At 47.1% G+C, this 16,247-nt stretch overlaps 1 protein-coding gene and 1 non-coding gene across 2 annotated transcripts in view; one reads left to right on the top strand and one right to left on the bottom strand.

Annotated features, from left to right (window-relative positions):
- Nucleotides 1-460, top strand: part of ST8SIA5 (ST8 alpha-N-acetyl-neuraminide alpha-2,8-sialyltransferase 5) — an 84,588-nt gene extending 84,128 nt beyond the window's left edge. Inside the window, 3 exon segments of the mRNA XM_003428322.3 lie at nt 3-59; nt 62-145; nt 148-460. Of these exon segments, the coding sequence (XP_003428370.2) occupies nt 3-59; nt 62-145; nt 148-203 (197 nt within the window). The 3' untranslated portion in view covers nt 204-460.
- Nucleotides 461-13,825: 13,365 nt separating this feature from the next.
- LOC114810858 lies at nt 13,826-13,961 on the bottom strand. Its single transcript, XR_003758548.1, has one exon. It is a non-coding gene; the product is annotated as a small nucleolar RNA SNORA7 (small nucleolar RNA).
- Between the last annotated feature and the right edge of the window lie 2,286 nt (nt 13,962-16,247).

Here is a 16,247-nt window from a genome sequence, read left to right as displayed (position 1 = left end):
CGGCCTTGAGCTCTGCGAGGAGGTGGCATCTCTCGGCTTCTGGGCTTTCCCCATGGACCCGTCGGGCTGTTTATCACCCACCATTACTATGACAACGTGAAGCCCCGCCCCGGCTTCCACGCCATGCCCTCGGAGATCTTCAACTTCCTCACCTGCACAGCCGGGGCATCGTCCGCGTGCACACGGGCACCTGCAGCTGCTGATGTCGATGCCCTTTCTGCCTCTTCCCTCGCCTTTCTCCTTTCCGCCGCATAGGGGGTGGGAACATCTCAATGAGCTCAGTTGGGGAGGGGAGGGTTACGCTGCAGTCGGCTGGCGGTCATCTCTCTGGAGCTTGCCCCGTCCCCATCCGTAGGGGTTCGCTGGTGGGGCTCAACCTTCCCTTTCCCACCAAGGGCCCAGGGGGTGACTGGATAGGCTGACTGCAGCTTGCCCCAAGACCGGAGCTGCAGGCAGGATTTCTGGAAGCATTCAAGCGAATCACCAAGCACATTTCCACTAGGCTTAGCCACTGAGAGAGCACAAGAGGTTGTGGGCTTCTTTTTTTTTCCCAGCCAGGAGAAGCACTAACGGAAAACTTCCCCTGAGGAAGAGGAGGAACTGGAACGCTATCTGGATTGCAGGTCGGGAGTTAGGTGTCCTGAGTTATCATTGGTCTCTCCAGGTTTATTTAAACAACTGCACCCAGGCACCTACCCCGGGATGGAGAGTTTGAGAGAGTTTGATTTAATCCCTTTAGTTGGGTCAGAACCTAGCCAGGAGAAATGTGTTGGATCTGAGTTCCTACGGTATTGGATAAAAACAAATGATTTTCTTTTCCCCCATGCATTAAAAGGGATTTTGTGAGATCTGGGGCTGGACAGTTAAACTCATATTGCCCCAAGGATGGTCAATGGCCAGTGTTTCTTTTTTTTCTGGTATTTGTTAAGCGCTTACAATATGCCAGGGACTGTTCTAAACTCTGGGATAGCTACAAGCTAATTAGTTTGGACACAGTCCTTTTCCCACACTGTGCTTACAGTCTTAATCCCCTTTTTACAGATGTGGTAACTGAAGCACTGAGAATTGAAGTGACTTACCCAAGGTCACTCAATAGGCAAGTGATGGAACCGGGGTTAAGTATTTCGGCCCTTATTTTCTCCTCTGCCTCCCTGCTTTCTGATCCGTAATTGCTCAGAGTTGATCACAGCCTCTTCGTGTCTTCCCTGCACATCTTCTTTTCTTTATGCGTGACAATGCCGATTAAGCGTTTCCTCTGGGCCAAGGACTCAGCTAAGTCCTGCAGGGAAGGGGAAAAAAGATACAGATGAGTGAGTCATGTCAGACACACCCTCTGTCCCACAAGGGCAGTCTAGGTATTTTCTGTATTTCTAGGGCCAGATGTGATTGTGGGAGTGGGAGGTCATTTGTGTCATTTCCATAATCAAGTAACTGATAGCATTGGTTGGGGGTTAAATAATCAGTCATATTTATTGAGCGCTTACTGTCTGCAGAGCTGCTTAGGAGAGTACAATCTAACAATCTAACAGAGTTGGTAAACACAAACTCTGCCCACAGTGAGCTTACAGTCTAAAGGTTAATGACCTTGGGTCAGTTGCTTATGCCTACCCTTTCCAGACCCTAACATAGAAGCCTTAGTGCAGTGCTCATGGGTGAAACAGCACTGACCTCCACATTACCAAACCTTCCTGCTACTGGGTCCTTTGTGTTCAGAGCCTGAATGTCGCTAAGGAGAAGTATTGTACCCGAAAGGACTGACACAACATCTGTTAAGCTGCCCTCCAAGAAACCAACTGGCTGGAGCTGAACGTCTGGGTCTGAGGGAAGTTGTGTTTGTGGTACGCAGTGTAAATTCCCACCTATGCCTCATGCCCCCATAAACTACTTTGGCATTTTTTTGCCATTTTCCATGCGTACTCTTCAAGTGGGTTTTGCTGTCATCTTTCTGAAAACCCCAACCACGGTCGCTGGGTAGGACACACCGCCAAGTGTTTAACACATATTTTTGGTATTTTGCATTCGTTTAGGTTCATTATGGGAAGGGAATGCTAGCGGCCCCCTCAGAGTGTCTAATCTGGGAATATAAACCGTGTGCAGTAGACTGGGCACCAACCACTAAGCCTGGTGTGAGACTATTTTTTATGGTATTTGTTAAGCGCTTACTGTATGCCAGGGACTGTACTAAGTGGTGGGATGGATACAAGATAATCAGGTTGGACATAGTTCATCTCCCACATGGGGGTCATAGTCATAATCCCCTTATACAGATGAGGTAACTGAGACATGGAGAAGTGAAGTAATTTGCCTAAGATCGCACAGCAGACAAGTGGCAGAGCCAGTTTTAGAACCCAGAGCCTTCTGTCTCCCCAGTCTGGGCTCTCTGCATTAGGCCACCAGTGCTTCTCAGCTCTGTGCAGGATTTGGGCTCCTGCCGTAGTCTTAGATGGTGCCATGCTTGTGCTTTCTTGGGCAGAGCGACCCAGGATTAAGCTCTACAATCCAGGCACTTCCAAGGAGTGAATTTCTTCATGTTGGGTCTATATTTCCAGGCTACTCTGAGACTGCTCTCATTTTCCCCACGGATCCTCCTTAACCTTCCCAGAAATTTGGGTGGTGAATCCCCAAGATTCTGAAAACAGATGCTCTCTTGACTGCCTTATCTAAGGATGGAGAAGTCCCTTGTTCCCCTACCCCAGTTTTAGCAGTTATTAATAATAATAATGATAATAACAATGGTATTTGTTAAGCACTTACTAAGTGCCAGGCACTGTGCAATGTGGAGGTCCCAGAGCTACTGGGTTGGTAGATCAATCCATCGCATTTATTGAGTGCTTGTTATGTGCAGAGCACTGTACTGACCGCTTGGGAGAGTACAATATAGCAGTAAGCAGACACATTTCCTGCCTACAGCGAGCTTACAGTCTAGATGGGGAGGCAGACATTAATATAAATAAACAAATTACAGATATAATAAATAAATTATGAATCAAATGTTACAGATATAAAGGTTAAATGGAAGCTTCAGGTTTACAGGTGCCATATCTCTGACCTGGGGTGATGTCAATTCATATATTATACATTCCCTGCAGCTCACTTTGGGAGTCTATTTTTAGAATTGCCAGGCCCCCAACTTCTCTTCTTTGTCTTTCCCCTCCACCACCTGCATCCATTCCCCAGGCTGTCAAAACCCCGCTGGACTTCAGCCCTTTTGTTTAACTGCAGCTCTGGGCCTCAGTCCCGGAATGGACTGATTTTTACTGCCAAATGAGTCTCCAGGGGAATTATCAAGGGAAGAAAATATTTCAGCACCTTCCCCTGTTGGCCTGGCTGTAACTCATCAGAACCTCCAAAGATTTAGTACCAATCAATCAAATTTATTCAGCGCTTACTGTGTGCAGAACACTAAGCGCTTGGGAGAGTACACTATTACAATATAATAGAGTTGGTGGACATGGTTACCATGGGCTCACAATGAGTTTATGATCTAGGGGGGAAAGACATTAAAATAAATAAATTATGGGTATGTACTTAAGTGCCGTGGGACTGAGGGAGGGGTGAATGAAGGGAGCGAATCAGGGCGACGGAAAAGGGAGTGGGAGAAGAAATGAGGGCTTAGTCAGGGAAGGCCTCTCGGTGGAGATGTACCTTCAATAAAGTTTTGAAGGTGGGGAGAGTAGTTATCTGTCGGATATGAAGAGGAAGGGAGTTAGTAGGGTCCCCCAAATGGACATCTTTTGCTTAAGCACTGTATATCCCTGGGGTTAATGTGGCCTTTCCTAAACCCCTTTCCATTTCACCTGTTACTAGTGATTTTCCTCTTGACCACAGAGCCAGTGAAACAGTCGAGAACCAAGGAAATTCCTGCAATATGGAACCGAGTTGGTTGGGCCAGGTTCATAGACTCTTTTCTGGCTCAGGCTCCCATGTCTCTTAGTGCCTGGACATGCCCTTTCCTCACAGGGGATGAAAGCTCTGCTTTCTGGAGCATTGGATTGTACTTTCCCAAGTGCTTTCTGGAACATTGGATTGTACTTTCCCAAGTGCTTATTGCAGCTCTCTGAGCACAGTGTGTGCTCAGTAAATCCTGTTGCTTGATTGATTGATTGGGCTTGAAGGGAATTCAAGAGGTCTAATCTCTTGCCTCTAGGAACGTTAGTGGGTGACCAGACAGAATGATTTCTCTAGAAGTATTCATTCCCCACACTCAAAATGCCCCTCTTTTCTCCCTGGAACCATCTACAGAGTCTTCTCACACTCCACCTGCCTCCCCCTTGTCTTCCTTTGCCACCCATACCAGCTTGAGTGTTGGCAATAAAGGTGTTTTTGGCAGGTAGCTGGTCTCCTGCCTATGCCTTCCATGAATCTCTTTTCTCTGCCCCCTTCCACCCCGGCTTTTGTCCGGGGTCAGGGCCAAGGGCAGACACTCCTACCTCAGAGAGCATCAGTGACAGCATCGGATCATCATTTCCAAGCTTGAGGGAGAAGGAAGACAGAGGGCCAGCCCAGCTCCTGGTACTTGGGGCTGTCCTTTGGTGGCTCACTCACCCTGCTCTGTATAAGAGGGGGTTTATCCAGAATATACTTTGCCAGTTGGTGTCAGAGGTCTAGGCTACACGCTCTCTGCTTTCTTCTGAGGACCCAGGCACTGTTCTTACCAGTGGAAGGACTAAGGGGCAACCCCCCAGCAGCAGTGACCTCCCTCAGTTACCCCTGGCAGTTAGGTGGTCCCACCTCAGGCGAGGTCCGGCTGACAAAGTTATATGGGGTCCAAAGCAGCTTAGCTATAGAGCCCCATGAGTCTCCCGAGCCCTGAAGGCCCTCCTAAAGGGCCCCTACCAAGCAATAATTTACACGGTGCATAAAAGATTGTCACAACCAAGGTTTAAAGCACAGGTTCTAATCAGCTTTCATTCCGTTCTTACTGACCTTAGAGAAAGGCCTTGTTCCTGCTCCTGGAGAGAAACTGTTGTAGAAAGACTGGGTCCCCATCCCAGACACGTTTTGCGGGGAGCGGGAGAGAGAGGGAGACAGGTCTTTGGCACTTTGCAAAACTCCGAAGCCCAGGCACCTTTCCAGAAACACTCCCCATGCACAAAACTTTGCTTTTCACATCTTATCTCCTGTCAGAGGTAAGAGGGATACATGGAGCTGGGATAGCCCACGGGTATCCATCAGGAGCCACTGCAGGATGAATGGCATTTTGGAAAGTGCAGCTGTCTACCTGGTTCATCTGCAGAATTTCTAGAAAGCAACCTGGGAGCGGGAGCTTTGCAAAGCGCCCCAGGCCTGATTTCTCTCAGCTGTGGAATAGCATTTCTCGCTCTCTCCAATAAGTACATAGGCAATAGACAATATACACTTGGAAAAAATTGACTTGGGCATTAATATGGAGGTTAGTACTACAAATAAATGAAATGCTATGCCATCAAAAACATGTTGGAGTGAATTTAGCAGGTAGAATAGGAGAGGGGTTAGGAGAGGTTTCCCTGAGGCTTTATTTTAGTATTTTGAGCATTTCTGGGAATATATTCTTTACAAAAATAGTTATTACTCTGCTTTAAGAAAACTGGCTTAGATTGTAAGGAAAGCTGAAATTCCAGTTATTCTGAACTCAGACACAGGTCTAAATGGGGGATTATAAAAATGTTTAATGGCCTCTGTTCATAAACGGCTTCTGACCCTGTATCAGAGCTTCTCATAATTTGGAAACTGTTTTAAATCACCTGGGTTCTAGTTGATGATTTAACCTTTCAAGATCAGCATCCACATGCCAGCATCATGAAGGGGTCCAAAGATTTGGGGGGTTTTATGGTATTTGTTAATTGCTTACTGCGTGCCAGGCACTGCCCTAAACACTGGGATAGGTACAAGCTAATCAGGTTAAATACAGCCCATGTCCCATGTGGGGCTCACAGTCTTAATTTCCATTTTACAGCTAAGGTAACTGAGGGGCAGGGAAGTTAAGTGACTTGCTCAAGGTCACACAGCAGACTAGTGCTGAGGCTGGGATTAGAACCCAGGTTTTCTGACTCCCAGGCCCATGCTCTTTCCACTAGGCTGTAATACTTCACATTTTGGCTTCTTGCTCTGCCTACCCTGTAGGCACAGGTGTTAAGGAGCCATAAGGTAGCTAGAAGAAAAAGAAGAGGAAGAGGAGGAGGAGAAGGAGGAGCAAAGGATCGGGGTAATCCGTGACAATCCAGTGGAAGAACCAAGAGCTGGCTGAGGTGGCGACTGATGGGTGCTTATTGTGATTCCTGTTTTGCCCCGCCTCTCGGCTTCTGAGGACATTTCAGGCCCCCATTTCAGTTTATACTTTGAAGTAGCATGGCCTAGCAGAAAGAGCATAGGAATGGAAGTCAAAGCACTGTGTTCTAATTCTCGTTCCATCACTTGCCTGTAGTGTGACCTTGAGCTAGTCACTGAACTGCTCTGTGCCTCCATTTTCTCACCTGTAAAATGTGATTTAATAATCTCTTCTCCCTCCTACTTGAACTGTGAATCCTAATGGGAAGGGACTATGTCTGACTTCATTATCATGAATCTAACCCGGCTCATAGTACTGTGCTTGACATAACAAAACGTAACGAATACCACAGTTCCTTATTATTGTTATTGTTCTTCTCTTCCCTCCAGCACCTCCACACTCAGTGTCTGGTACTTCCTTCTGGCACAATTCCTTCCAGTTCTCACCCATCCTCTTCTTCTTGGTTTTACTGCCTTCCCTTTCTCTTTCTTCCCAGTGGTGTCTCCCGTTGCCTAGGACTTTCACACCTGCTGGGAGTCCCCAGGAACCAAGCTGGGAAAATCTTGGTTTAAACTCCATCCTTGGGGAATGGTCTGGTCTGACCTGGACAATCTATGGTCAGATTACCTTTAAAGGTGCCCCTAATAAAGGATTTCCTAGCACAAGGCTAGGAGTTGTGCTTGTGCTTGTTCCTCAGAGAGTCCTACAGCCTCTGAGATGAAAAGAGTAAAGTTTCTGGCACGAGGAGGAAAATGTTGCTCCCTCTTTGCCCCATCTTCGAGCAACTGGCTAAACTGCCCATCTTAGACATTTTTGCTTCCCCTCCGTATTTGCCCCAAGACCAGGCTGCCCCATCACCCTTGAGGGGGGCGGGGAGAAGGCCAGCTATTGGGTGGCAGAGTTGAGTTCAGGAAATTTAAGATGCTATGCAACCCTGCCCCCTCAGATCACCCTTCCACTGATTCCACAGAGGAAGCTGTGAGTGACAGGGAGAACTGAGGACCATCAGTAACTGTCACCCTTAGTCTCAGAGGGAGTCAGAAGCAGCTCAATTTCCTGTTCCATCGAGAATGTGTGTGGCAACTGAGAGACAACTGTGAAAATGCCAAACCCGCTGGAGTTGAGAAATGAGAGCCCACAGAGAGGAGGGATCTTTGCTCGAGGCCGAGGCGGCGTGGAAGATTTACACACGTGGCCGGTTGTCCGTTGACCCTCCGTGGAGATGGGGGTCAGATTTGGACTGAGTCCTGGGGGCAGAACCCCAGGACGGGATGAGGAGGCTGGGCTGGAGAAGGCCTGGTTAGGTCCTGGGTCTTACCCTAGCTCCAGGGTCATGGGCCATGGCTCCAGTGGTCCCTGAACAGAACTTGTGTCCAGAGGTAGAGGGCTGAGGTATTGTTTCTTCCCACCCGAGGCTCCCCTGTTTGGAGAAAGGGACCACCATCTTCTCTCTTACTGAGAGAAAGAGGAGGGATTTGAAGAACAATCAGGACTGTCATAGGTGGGGTAAGAGGACAAGCCTGTCAAACTCTGTCCCGTCTGAATATCTCTTTAGAAAGCCATAATATTCTTGCATTTGTGTAGCCGTCATGTTAGATTTCTAGTTTGTCTAATTGCTTGTGAAACTAATCGCTGTACTGGATCCAGGGATTGTGTAGGTGGACTGGGGGAGTACTGGTGTCAAGCTTGTCTGATCTCCACCCTCCCCTCGGGGCTTTAGATACCCCACCCCTCCAGGAGGTCAGTTGGGAGGGGAACAGATCAAGTTCTCTTGGTCTGACCCAGAGGGGAACTTGGCGTCCAAGTTCATCTCCTTCCAAGCCACAGGAGAAAAGTGAACCCCAGCTTGCAAAGAGAGTGCAGGCCGACTGACCCCTTCAATCGTTCCTACTTCTCTTCATCCTCATGTTACCCCTCAGAGACCCCCTTCAGCAACGCCAAAATGCACCACCAACAACAGAGGCCTTCACTGAGGAGGAGAAACGAGGGGAGCTGCTTAAACTTGAGCCATTTTGTCGGATGGAAAAAAGATTCTTCTGAAGTGGAGGAAACGGGCCCTTTATGTTATTGAGGTTGGGTTGTGAGTTTCTCTCCCTGTCTCTCTCTCCTTCTCTGATGTAAGGGGAAAGGTATTCATCTTACCTTCGGCAAACCGTGCTCATGGCATCCCTGTGCTCCCTGAGCAACGGTTCGGCCGAAATCTTCCACCGTGTAACTCTAGCTTGTCGGTCTGTACCTGTATTCGACTTGTGATTATGGAGCCTTTTGTTGTAAAGCCATATTGAAAAACCGTAATCAGGGTACTCTTCGTCTGTCACTGTGTTTGGAGGTCAGTTAACTCTACCCAATAAACGGAGGGTGGGAAAAGTTTCATTTGGAAAACAAACTCTGGCTCACATCACCTGTGTCCGTGTGTTTTTTTCTACATAGGAGTTTTCAGCCTCTTTGAAGAAACTGTTCCCCTGGTCGTCAAGATTTCTTCTACTGTACTTTTGCTTCACCACCTGCCCCATTCTCTGACAGCTCTCCACTCATTGACAGAGTCCTTCCGGCTAACCCAGCCTCCTCTTCCCGGTCATCCTCCTCCTCCTCCTCCTTTTCCTCCTCCCTCTCTTTCTCTCTCCCTCCTCTTCTTTCTCATCCTCCTCCTGCTCTTTCTCCTCCTCCTCCTCCTCCCAAATACCTCAGATCTCCCACCTTAGGAAAACAGGAAGGACACATGAGAGCCAGAAAATGGCTGGATTAATGCCGGGTCTCCTTGTGGACTCTTATTGTACTTTCCCCAAATGCTTAGTACAGTGACCTGCACATCTTAAGCACTCAAGAAATACCACTGACTGATGGATTGAAGTTCAGGGTGTCTATTTACAGGGACCTGATGGATTGAAGTTCAGGGTGTCTAGTTTAACAGGGACCTCAGCTGATCTCCAAAATCATGTCCCAACTCAAAGCTTTTACCCTGCCCCCAGCTCTACTTCTCCAGAAGGAATCTTACTGATTTCTTAGAAGCAGCATGGCCTACTGGAAAGACCACGGGCTGGAGTCAGAAGATCTGGGTTTTAATCTTGGCCTCACCTGCTGTGTGACCTAGGGTAAGTCACTTCACTTCTCTGTGTCTCAGTTCCCTCATCTGCAAAATGGGGATTCAATACCTGTTCCCTTCCTACTCAGACTGTGAGCTCCATGGGGGGTCCTTATTATCTTGTTTCTACCCTAGCGCTGAGTAAAGCGATTGACATCTAGCAAGCAATTAGCCGGTATTAATATTATTATTATTTTTTGGGGAAAAAGAATTAAACTGAGAGTGAATAGAAAGGGAAAAGTGCTTTTCTGCTTAAGGGGTGAAGAGGTGATAATTATATGTTTACTCATGGGGGGTGTCTCCAGCTGCACTGTGGGTGTCCTGTGTCTGGGGGAAAGAGGGCGACTCTGGCAGGATTCTTTCTGCCTCATCTTGAAAGCCATAGGGTAAAGGCATAGAGAAGGAGCTGGGCAGAGAGTCAAGCAAGGAAAATGCTACTTGGTCACAACCGAACCATTCTGGCTCTGGACTCCTGCTCACCCAGCCTGACCTCCAGAAAAAAGACCACCCCCGCCCCCAACCCCAGCTTCCCACAGCTGCCTTACATCTTTTTTCAGTGGTATTTGTTAAGCACTTACTATTACCGGGCACTATACTGAGCACTGACGTAGACACCAGTTTAGCAGGTTGGACCACAATCCCTGTCCCACAAGGGGCTCACGGTTTAATCCCCATTTACAGATGAGGGTAAACTGAGGCACAGAGAACTTAAATGACTTGGCCAGGTCACACGACAGACAAGTGGCAGATCTGGAATTAGAACCCAGGTCCTCTGACTCCCAGGCCCGAGCCCTTTCCACCAGACCACACTGCATCTTGCAGCCAGACAGATCTATAGCCCTTGAATCTCAAATATTCTTGTGTTCACCCCCACAGATCCCCAGAGGTAACCCACCACGTATAAACACACATATGTCCACCCAAGGATAGATCTCGATTTACCTGCACTTATTCAATCCCCTGCAGGTAGGTGGGAAAGTCAATCTTACAGACCTTTGGTGGGGCAGGCAGAGCAGGAGGGTTGGGATTCTATGCATTTTTCTTATCTCTAGGGTCACAGGCTCTCCAGGTGCCAGAATCTTTTATAATGAACTGATCTCTTATAGTAAAAAGATGCCAGGAGCTAGGCCCTGGGCTAAATTTAGAGGCACTTGGCTGTCGACAAAAAGTGGACACGGATATCTCCGGCAAAGGGAACTGGATACATTGTTATTAATAATGATGGTATTTTTTAAGTGCTTACCATGTGCCGAGTGCTGGGATACATGCAAGATGATCGGTTCAGACAGAGTACTTCTCCCACGTGAGGTTCACAGTATAAGTGGGAGGGAGAAAAGGTATTGATTCCCCGGTTTGCAGAGGCGGAAACGGATACAGGGCAGTCAAGTAACTGGTTCAAGGCCACACAGCGTGGGAAGGAGCATGATCTACTAGATAGAGCATGAGCCTGGGAGCTAGAGAGACCTGGGTGAATCCCAGATTCACCACCTGTCTGCTGTGTGACCTTGGGGAAGTCGCTTCACTTTGTGGCCTCAGTTTCCTCATGTGTAAATGGGAATAAGACTGTGAGCCCCATATGGGGCAGGGGACTGTGCCCAACTGATTAGCTTGTATCTACCCCAGCATTTAGAACAGTAAGAACAGCATTAGCACATAGTAAGCACTTTAGCAAATACGTTTTAAAAACACAGCAGATAAGTGGTAGAGCCGGGATTAGAACTCAAATCCTCCGACTCCGCCCATGCTCCTTCCACTTAGGACATGCTGCTCTGCTGCCCTGCAGAAGTGATTCTAACAAGATTAGGGAGTCAGAAGGTCATGGGTTCTAATCCCAGCCCCTCCACTTGTCTTGCTGCGTGACCTTACGAGAAGCAGCGTGGCTCAGTGGAAAGCACGGGCTTTGGAGTCAGGGCTCATGATTCGAATCCCATCTCTGCCACTTGTCGGCTGTGTGACTTGTGGGCAAGTCACTTAACTTCTCTTGTGCCTCAGTTCCCTCATCTGTAAAATGGGGATAAGACTGTGAGCCCCACGTGGGACAACCTGGATTCCCCTATGTCTACCCAGCGCTTTAGAACAGTGCTCGGCACATAGTAAGTGCTTAACAAATACCAACATTATTATTATTATTACCTTGGGCCATCACTTTACTTCTCTGTTGCCTCAGTTATTTCATCTGTTAAAATGAGTATTGAGACTGTAAGCCCCAAGTGGGAAAGGGACCAATGTCCAACCTGATTTACTTGTATCCACCCCAGATCTAGTAAAAGCACATAGTAAGGGCTTAACAAATACCATAATTATTCAATATAATTATTGAATAATAATACACGCACATAAACACACATATACCAAACAAACACATACACTCTGCACAGAGTCCAGACTCCCACAGCCTGTTTTTTTAACGGTATTTGTTAAGTGCTGACTATATGTCAAGCATCGTTCTAAGTGCTGAGATAAACAATAATAATAATAATAATAATAATAACGGTATTTGCCAAGCAATTACTATGTGCCAAGGCTCTGTACTAAATAATGGGATAGAAACAAGATAATCAGGCCCCACATGGGGCTCACATTCTAAGTAGGAAGGAGCACAGGTATTAAATCTCCATTAGGTGGGAAGGAGATTCCCCTTTGCCCTGTATTGTCTCTCTCCATCACCCTCCCTGCCTTGCTCCCTTGCCCGTTAGATTCTCTAATTTTCCCTTTTTCCAGCTCCCAGCCAGTCACCTTCTCTCTCAACCTTCCCTGTTGCCCTTTTCTGAAAGTAAGATGGTGCAGGTTTGGATTTTTGTGACGCCACCCTGTTAAACCAGACTTAAAATTCCATACTTTTGCTTTCTTTGCCAAACAGGAGTCATTCATCCAGGTCAAGTTCACCGACAAGCAGCCATGGAAAGGGGACTGCTTCAGGCCCTCAGGTGGGTTTTGCACGTCATCCTGATGTGACGGGGGAAACAGCAATGGCCTAGTGGACAGAGCATGGGCTTGGGAGTCAGAAAGACCTGGATTCTAATCCTCACTCTACCACTTGTCTGCTGTGTGACCTTGAGCAAGTCACTTCACTTCTCTGTGCCTCAGTGACCTCATCTCTAAAACGAGTAGTAAGACTGTGAGCAACATGTGGGGCGGGGATGATGTCCAACTCAAATTGCTTATATCCACCCCAGCACTTAGTACAGTGCCTGACACATAGTAAACGCTTAACAAATACCACAATTACTGTTATTATTATTAATCCCAGCAGTCCAGGCATGCTCCAGCTCCAGGACCAGTCACTGGCTCACTCAAATTGCATTGGATTGCTGTCCAGGTTCAACTGTCGCTCATTCCTGAGCTGAAGCCCTGTAGATGGTGTCAGAAATAAGTGGCCTGTAGAGAGACTTTATCAGGTTCGTGACTTCTGTCCTGTGGGATAGCAGGGCACTCCCCAGACTCAGACCCTCACTGTGGGAGCCCCCCAGCAGGGGATGGGTGGAAAGAAGTAAGCTGAGGCCCGATTCATCTTTCCAGCAAGTCCAGACCCATCACTACTGGAGCTTGTGGATGGTGAAGAATGATTTACCTCTTTATAGTGTTTCTAAAGCACTTATTCTGTGCCTTGCTCTGTTTTAAGTTCTGGGGTCAGTACAAGTTTATCAAATTGGACAAACGGGGCTCATAGTCTAAGTAGGAGTGACTAAGATTTAACCTCCCACCCTTTTACAGATGAAGGAACTGAGGCCCAGCTAAATGAAGTGTTTTGCCCAAGGTCACACAATAAGTAATTGGCAGATCCAGGATCAAAATCTAGTTGCTCTGTCTCCACAGCCTGCACTCTTTCCACTAGGCCATGCGGCCTCTCAAGAAAGGAGCCGATAGCGTATGAACGGATAAGGTACCAAGGATAAAGACCAACTCCCTTCCTCTTGCTCAATGGCCCTGCCATTCTAGTAGTCCACCGATCCATAAATAAGCATCTGCTCTTGGACACTCCCGAGATGGGACAACTCATGTTCTCCATCCCAGAACAGAAGCCCAGCTATTCTGAGTTACCAAACTGCAACTTTACTATCTTTTCACCAACCTCTCGCCTACGTCCTGCCTCTGTCCTGGAACACCCTCCCTCCTCAGATCTGACAGACAATTACTTCCCCACGCTTTCAAAGCTTTTCGAGGACACATCTTCAAGTGGCCTTCCCCAAGTCCTCCCATTCCCTTATGCGTTGCCCTGACTTGCTCCCTTTATTCATCCCCCCATCCTAGCCCTACAGCCCTTAGGTCATGTCATGTCTTATGCTGTCGAGTCGTCTCCGACCCAGAGCAACACCATGGACACATCTCTTCCAGAACGCCCCACCTCATCTCCAATCATTCTGGTAGTGCATCCACAGAGTTTTCTTGGTAAAAATATAGAAGTGGTTTACCATTGCATCCTTCCGCGCAGTAAACTTGAGTCTCCACCCTTGACTCTCTCCCATGCTGCTGCTGCCCAGCACAGCTGACTTTTGACTTGTAGCAGATTGCCTTCCACTCGCTAGCCAATGGCCAAGCTAGGAACGGAATGGGTATGCCTCTGCTTGACTCTCCCTCCCGTAATCGAGACTGGTAGAGTACTGGAAACTCCAGGTGCAACCCTGAGAGGGGGACAGCACTTATGTACATATCTGTAATTAATGTATTTATATTAATGTCAGTCTCTCCCTCTTAACTCTAAGCTCATTGCAGGCAGGGAATGCATCCGTTTATTGTTATATTATGCTCTCCCAAAAGCTAAGTACAGTGCTCTTCGCACAATAAGTTCTCACTGACTGACTGACTGACTCTGGAAAACACAAGGGAGATGCTGCAGCTGGGTCTCAACAGGCACACACATAAACACACACACTCTGCACAGAGTCCGGACTCCCACGGCCTGTTTTTTTTTTTAATGGTATTTGTTAAGTGCTGACTGTATGTCAAGCTTTGTTGTAAGTGCTGAGGTAAACAATAATAATGATAATGGTATTTGCTAAGCAATTACTACATGCCAAGCTCTGTACTAAATAAGGGGATAGATACAAGGTAATCGGGTCCCACATAGGGCTCCCATTCTAAGCAGGAAGGAGCACAGGTATTAAATCTCCATTTTGCACGAGGGAACTGAGGCACAGAGAAGTAAAGTAACTTGCTTGAGATCACACAGCAGACATGTGGTAGAGCCAAAATCACTCTCCCTGAAGAGTCCACCAAACGTGCTGCCACCAACGCGGCCTTGGGGAGAAGCAGAGGCCTCTTCAAGATAGCTCCCAACGCTTCGAAGGCCAGACATCTCGCTCAGAGGCTCACCATAGCCTTCCTTTCTCTTACCCTCTCTTAGTGGCAGCATCTAAACCACTCATTCACACTCCACAAGAGAAACCAAGGAACTCCTCCATGTACTTCTAAATTTTGCCCCAGAAGACTACCCTGCTTGGGACACAGTCAGAGAAGACCGACTCGAGCTTTAACGAGAGGGATGTAGTTAGACAAAACCTTAATGGTTGAAAAGGTTCATTACCTACTAGAATGGTTAGCTGAGGCCATTTGTGAAATCTGCCTCTCTGGGAAGCTGAAAAATTATAGGAGACATCTGGAGGACTGTAAGCTCATTGTGGTTGGGGAATGTGTCTGTTACATCGTTGGGTTGAACTCTTCCAAACACTTAGTACGGTGTCCTGCACGGAGTAAGCACTCAATGAATATGATTGATTGATTAAATGTGATTAATTGGGCAGGTAAATTCATTCATTTATTCATTCGTTCAATCGTATTTACGGAGTGCTTACTGTGTGCACAACACTGTATTAAGTGCTTGGAAGGTACAGGTAAATGGGCAAACACGAGGCAGGAAGACCCATTGGATAACTAGGGTTCTGTGTTTTTATAATGTTTATTCAGAGGAGTAAGTTTTTACATCACCACTTTCCTCTGAAGAATTCAAACTTTCTCACTTAATAATGTTGGTATTTGTATAATAATAATGTTGGTATTTGTTAAGCGCTTACTATGTGCAGAGCACTGTTCTAAGCGCTGGGGTAGATACAGGGTCATCAGGTTGTGCCGTGAGGCTCACAGCTAATCCCCATTTTACAGATGAGGTAACTGAGGCCCAGAGAAGTTAAAAGTGACTTGCCCACGGTCACACAGCCGACAAGTGGCAGAGCCGGGATTAGAACGCACGACCTCTGACTCCCAAGCCCAGGCTCTTTCCACTGAGCCACACTGCCCTGTACTTAATAATAATGTTGGTATTTGTTAAGCGCTTACTATGTGCCGAGCACTGTTCTAAGCGCTGGGGTAGACACAGGGGAATCAGGTTGTCCCACGTGGGGCTCACAGTCTTAATCCCCATTTTACAGATGAGGTAACTGAGGCACAGAGAAGTTAAGTGACTTGCCCAAAGTCACACAGCTGACAAGTGGCCAAGCCGGGATTCGATCCCATGAACTCTGACTCCAAAGCCCGTGCTCTTTCCACTGAGCCGCGCTGCTTCTCTACAGTACAACTTACAGTACAGTACACTTCTTGCCCACTCTAAGATTTTGTTATTTTCTAGAGATTTATATAAATCCACTATAAAACCTTTCATAAATTATATGCCAAGTTCATTCTTATGTTCCTGTATTTTATCAGCCCTCACATTTCTATTTCACCTCACTCTCCGCTAGACTTTCTTTTAATAATGATGGCACTTACTATGTGCCAAGCACTGTTCTAAAAGCACTGTTCTTCTTTTGAAATATCCAAGTTCAAGTCTGGGTAACTAGGACTGTGAGCCTGACTGAGAATGTGAGCCCCACGTGGGACAGGCCCAACATGATTGCTTGACAGATAGTAAATGCTTAACAAATGTAATAATAATAACAATAATAACAACAGTGATAAGTAATAATGATTATTTTGGTATTTGTC

The sequence above is a fragment of the Ornithorhynchus anatinus genome, chromosome 3, assembly GCF_004115215.2.
Source record: "Ornithorhynchus anatinus isolate Pmale09 chromosome 3, mOrnAna1.pri.v4, whole genome shotgun sequence".
Classification (NCBI taxonomy): Eukaryota; Metazoa; Chordata; class Mammalia; order Monotremata; family Ornithorhynchidae; genus Ornithorhynchus; species Ornithorhynchus anatinus.
Note: the sequence above shows the minus strand (reverse complement) of the source record. Positions and strands in the feature narration are given on the sequence as shown.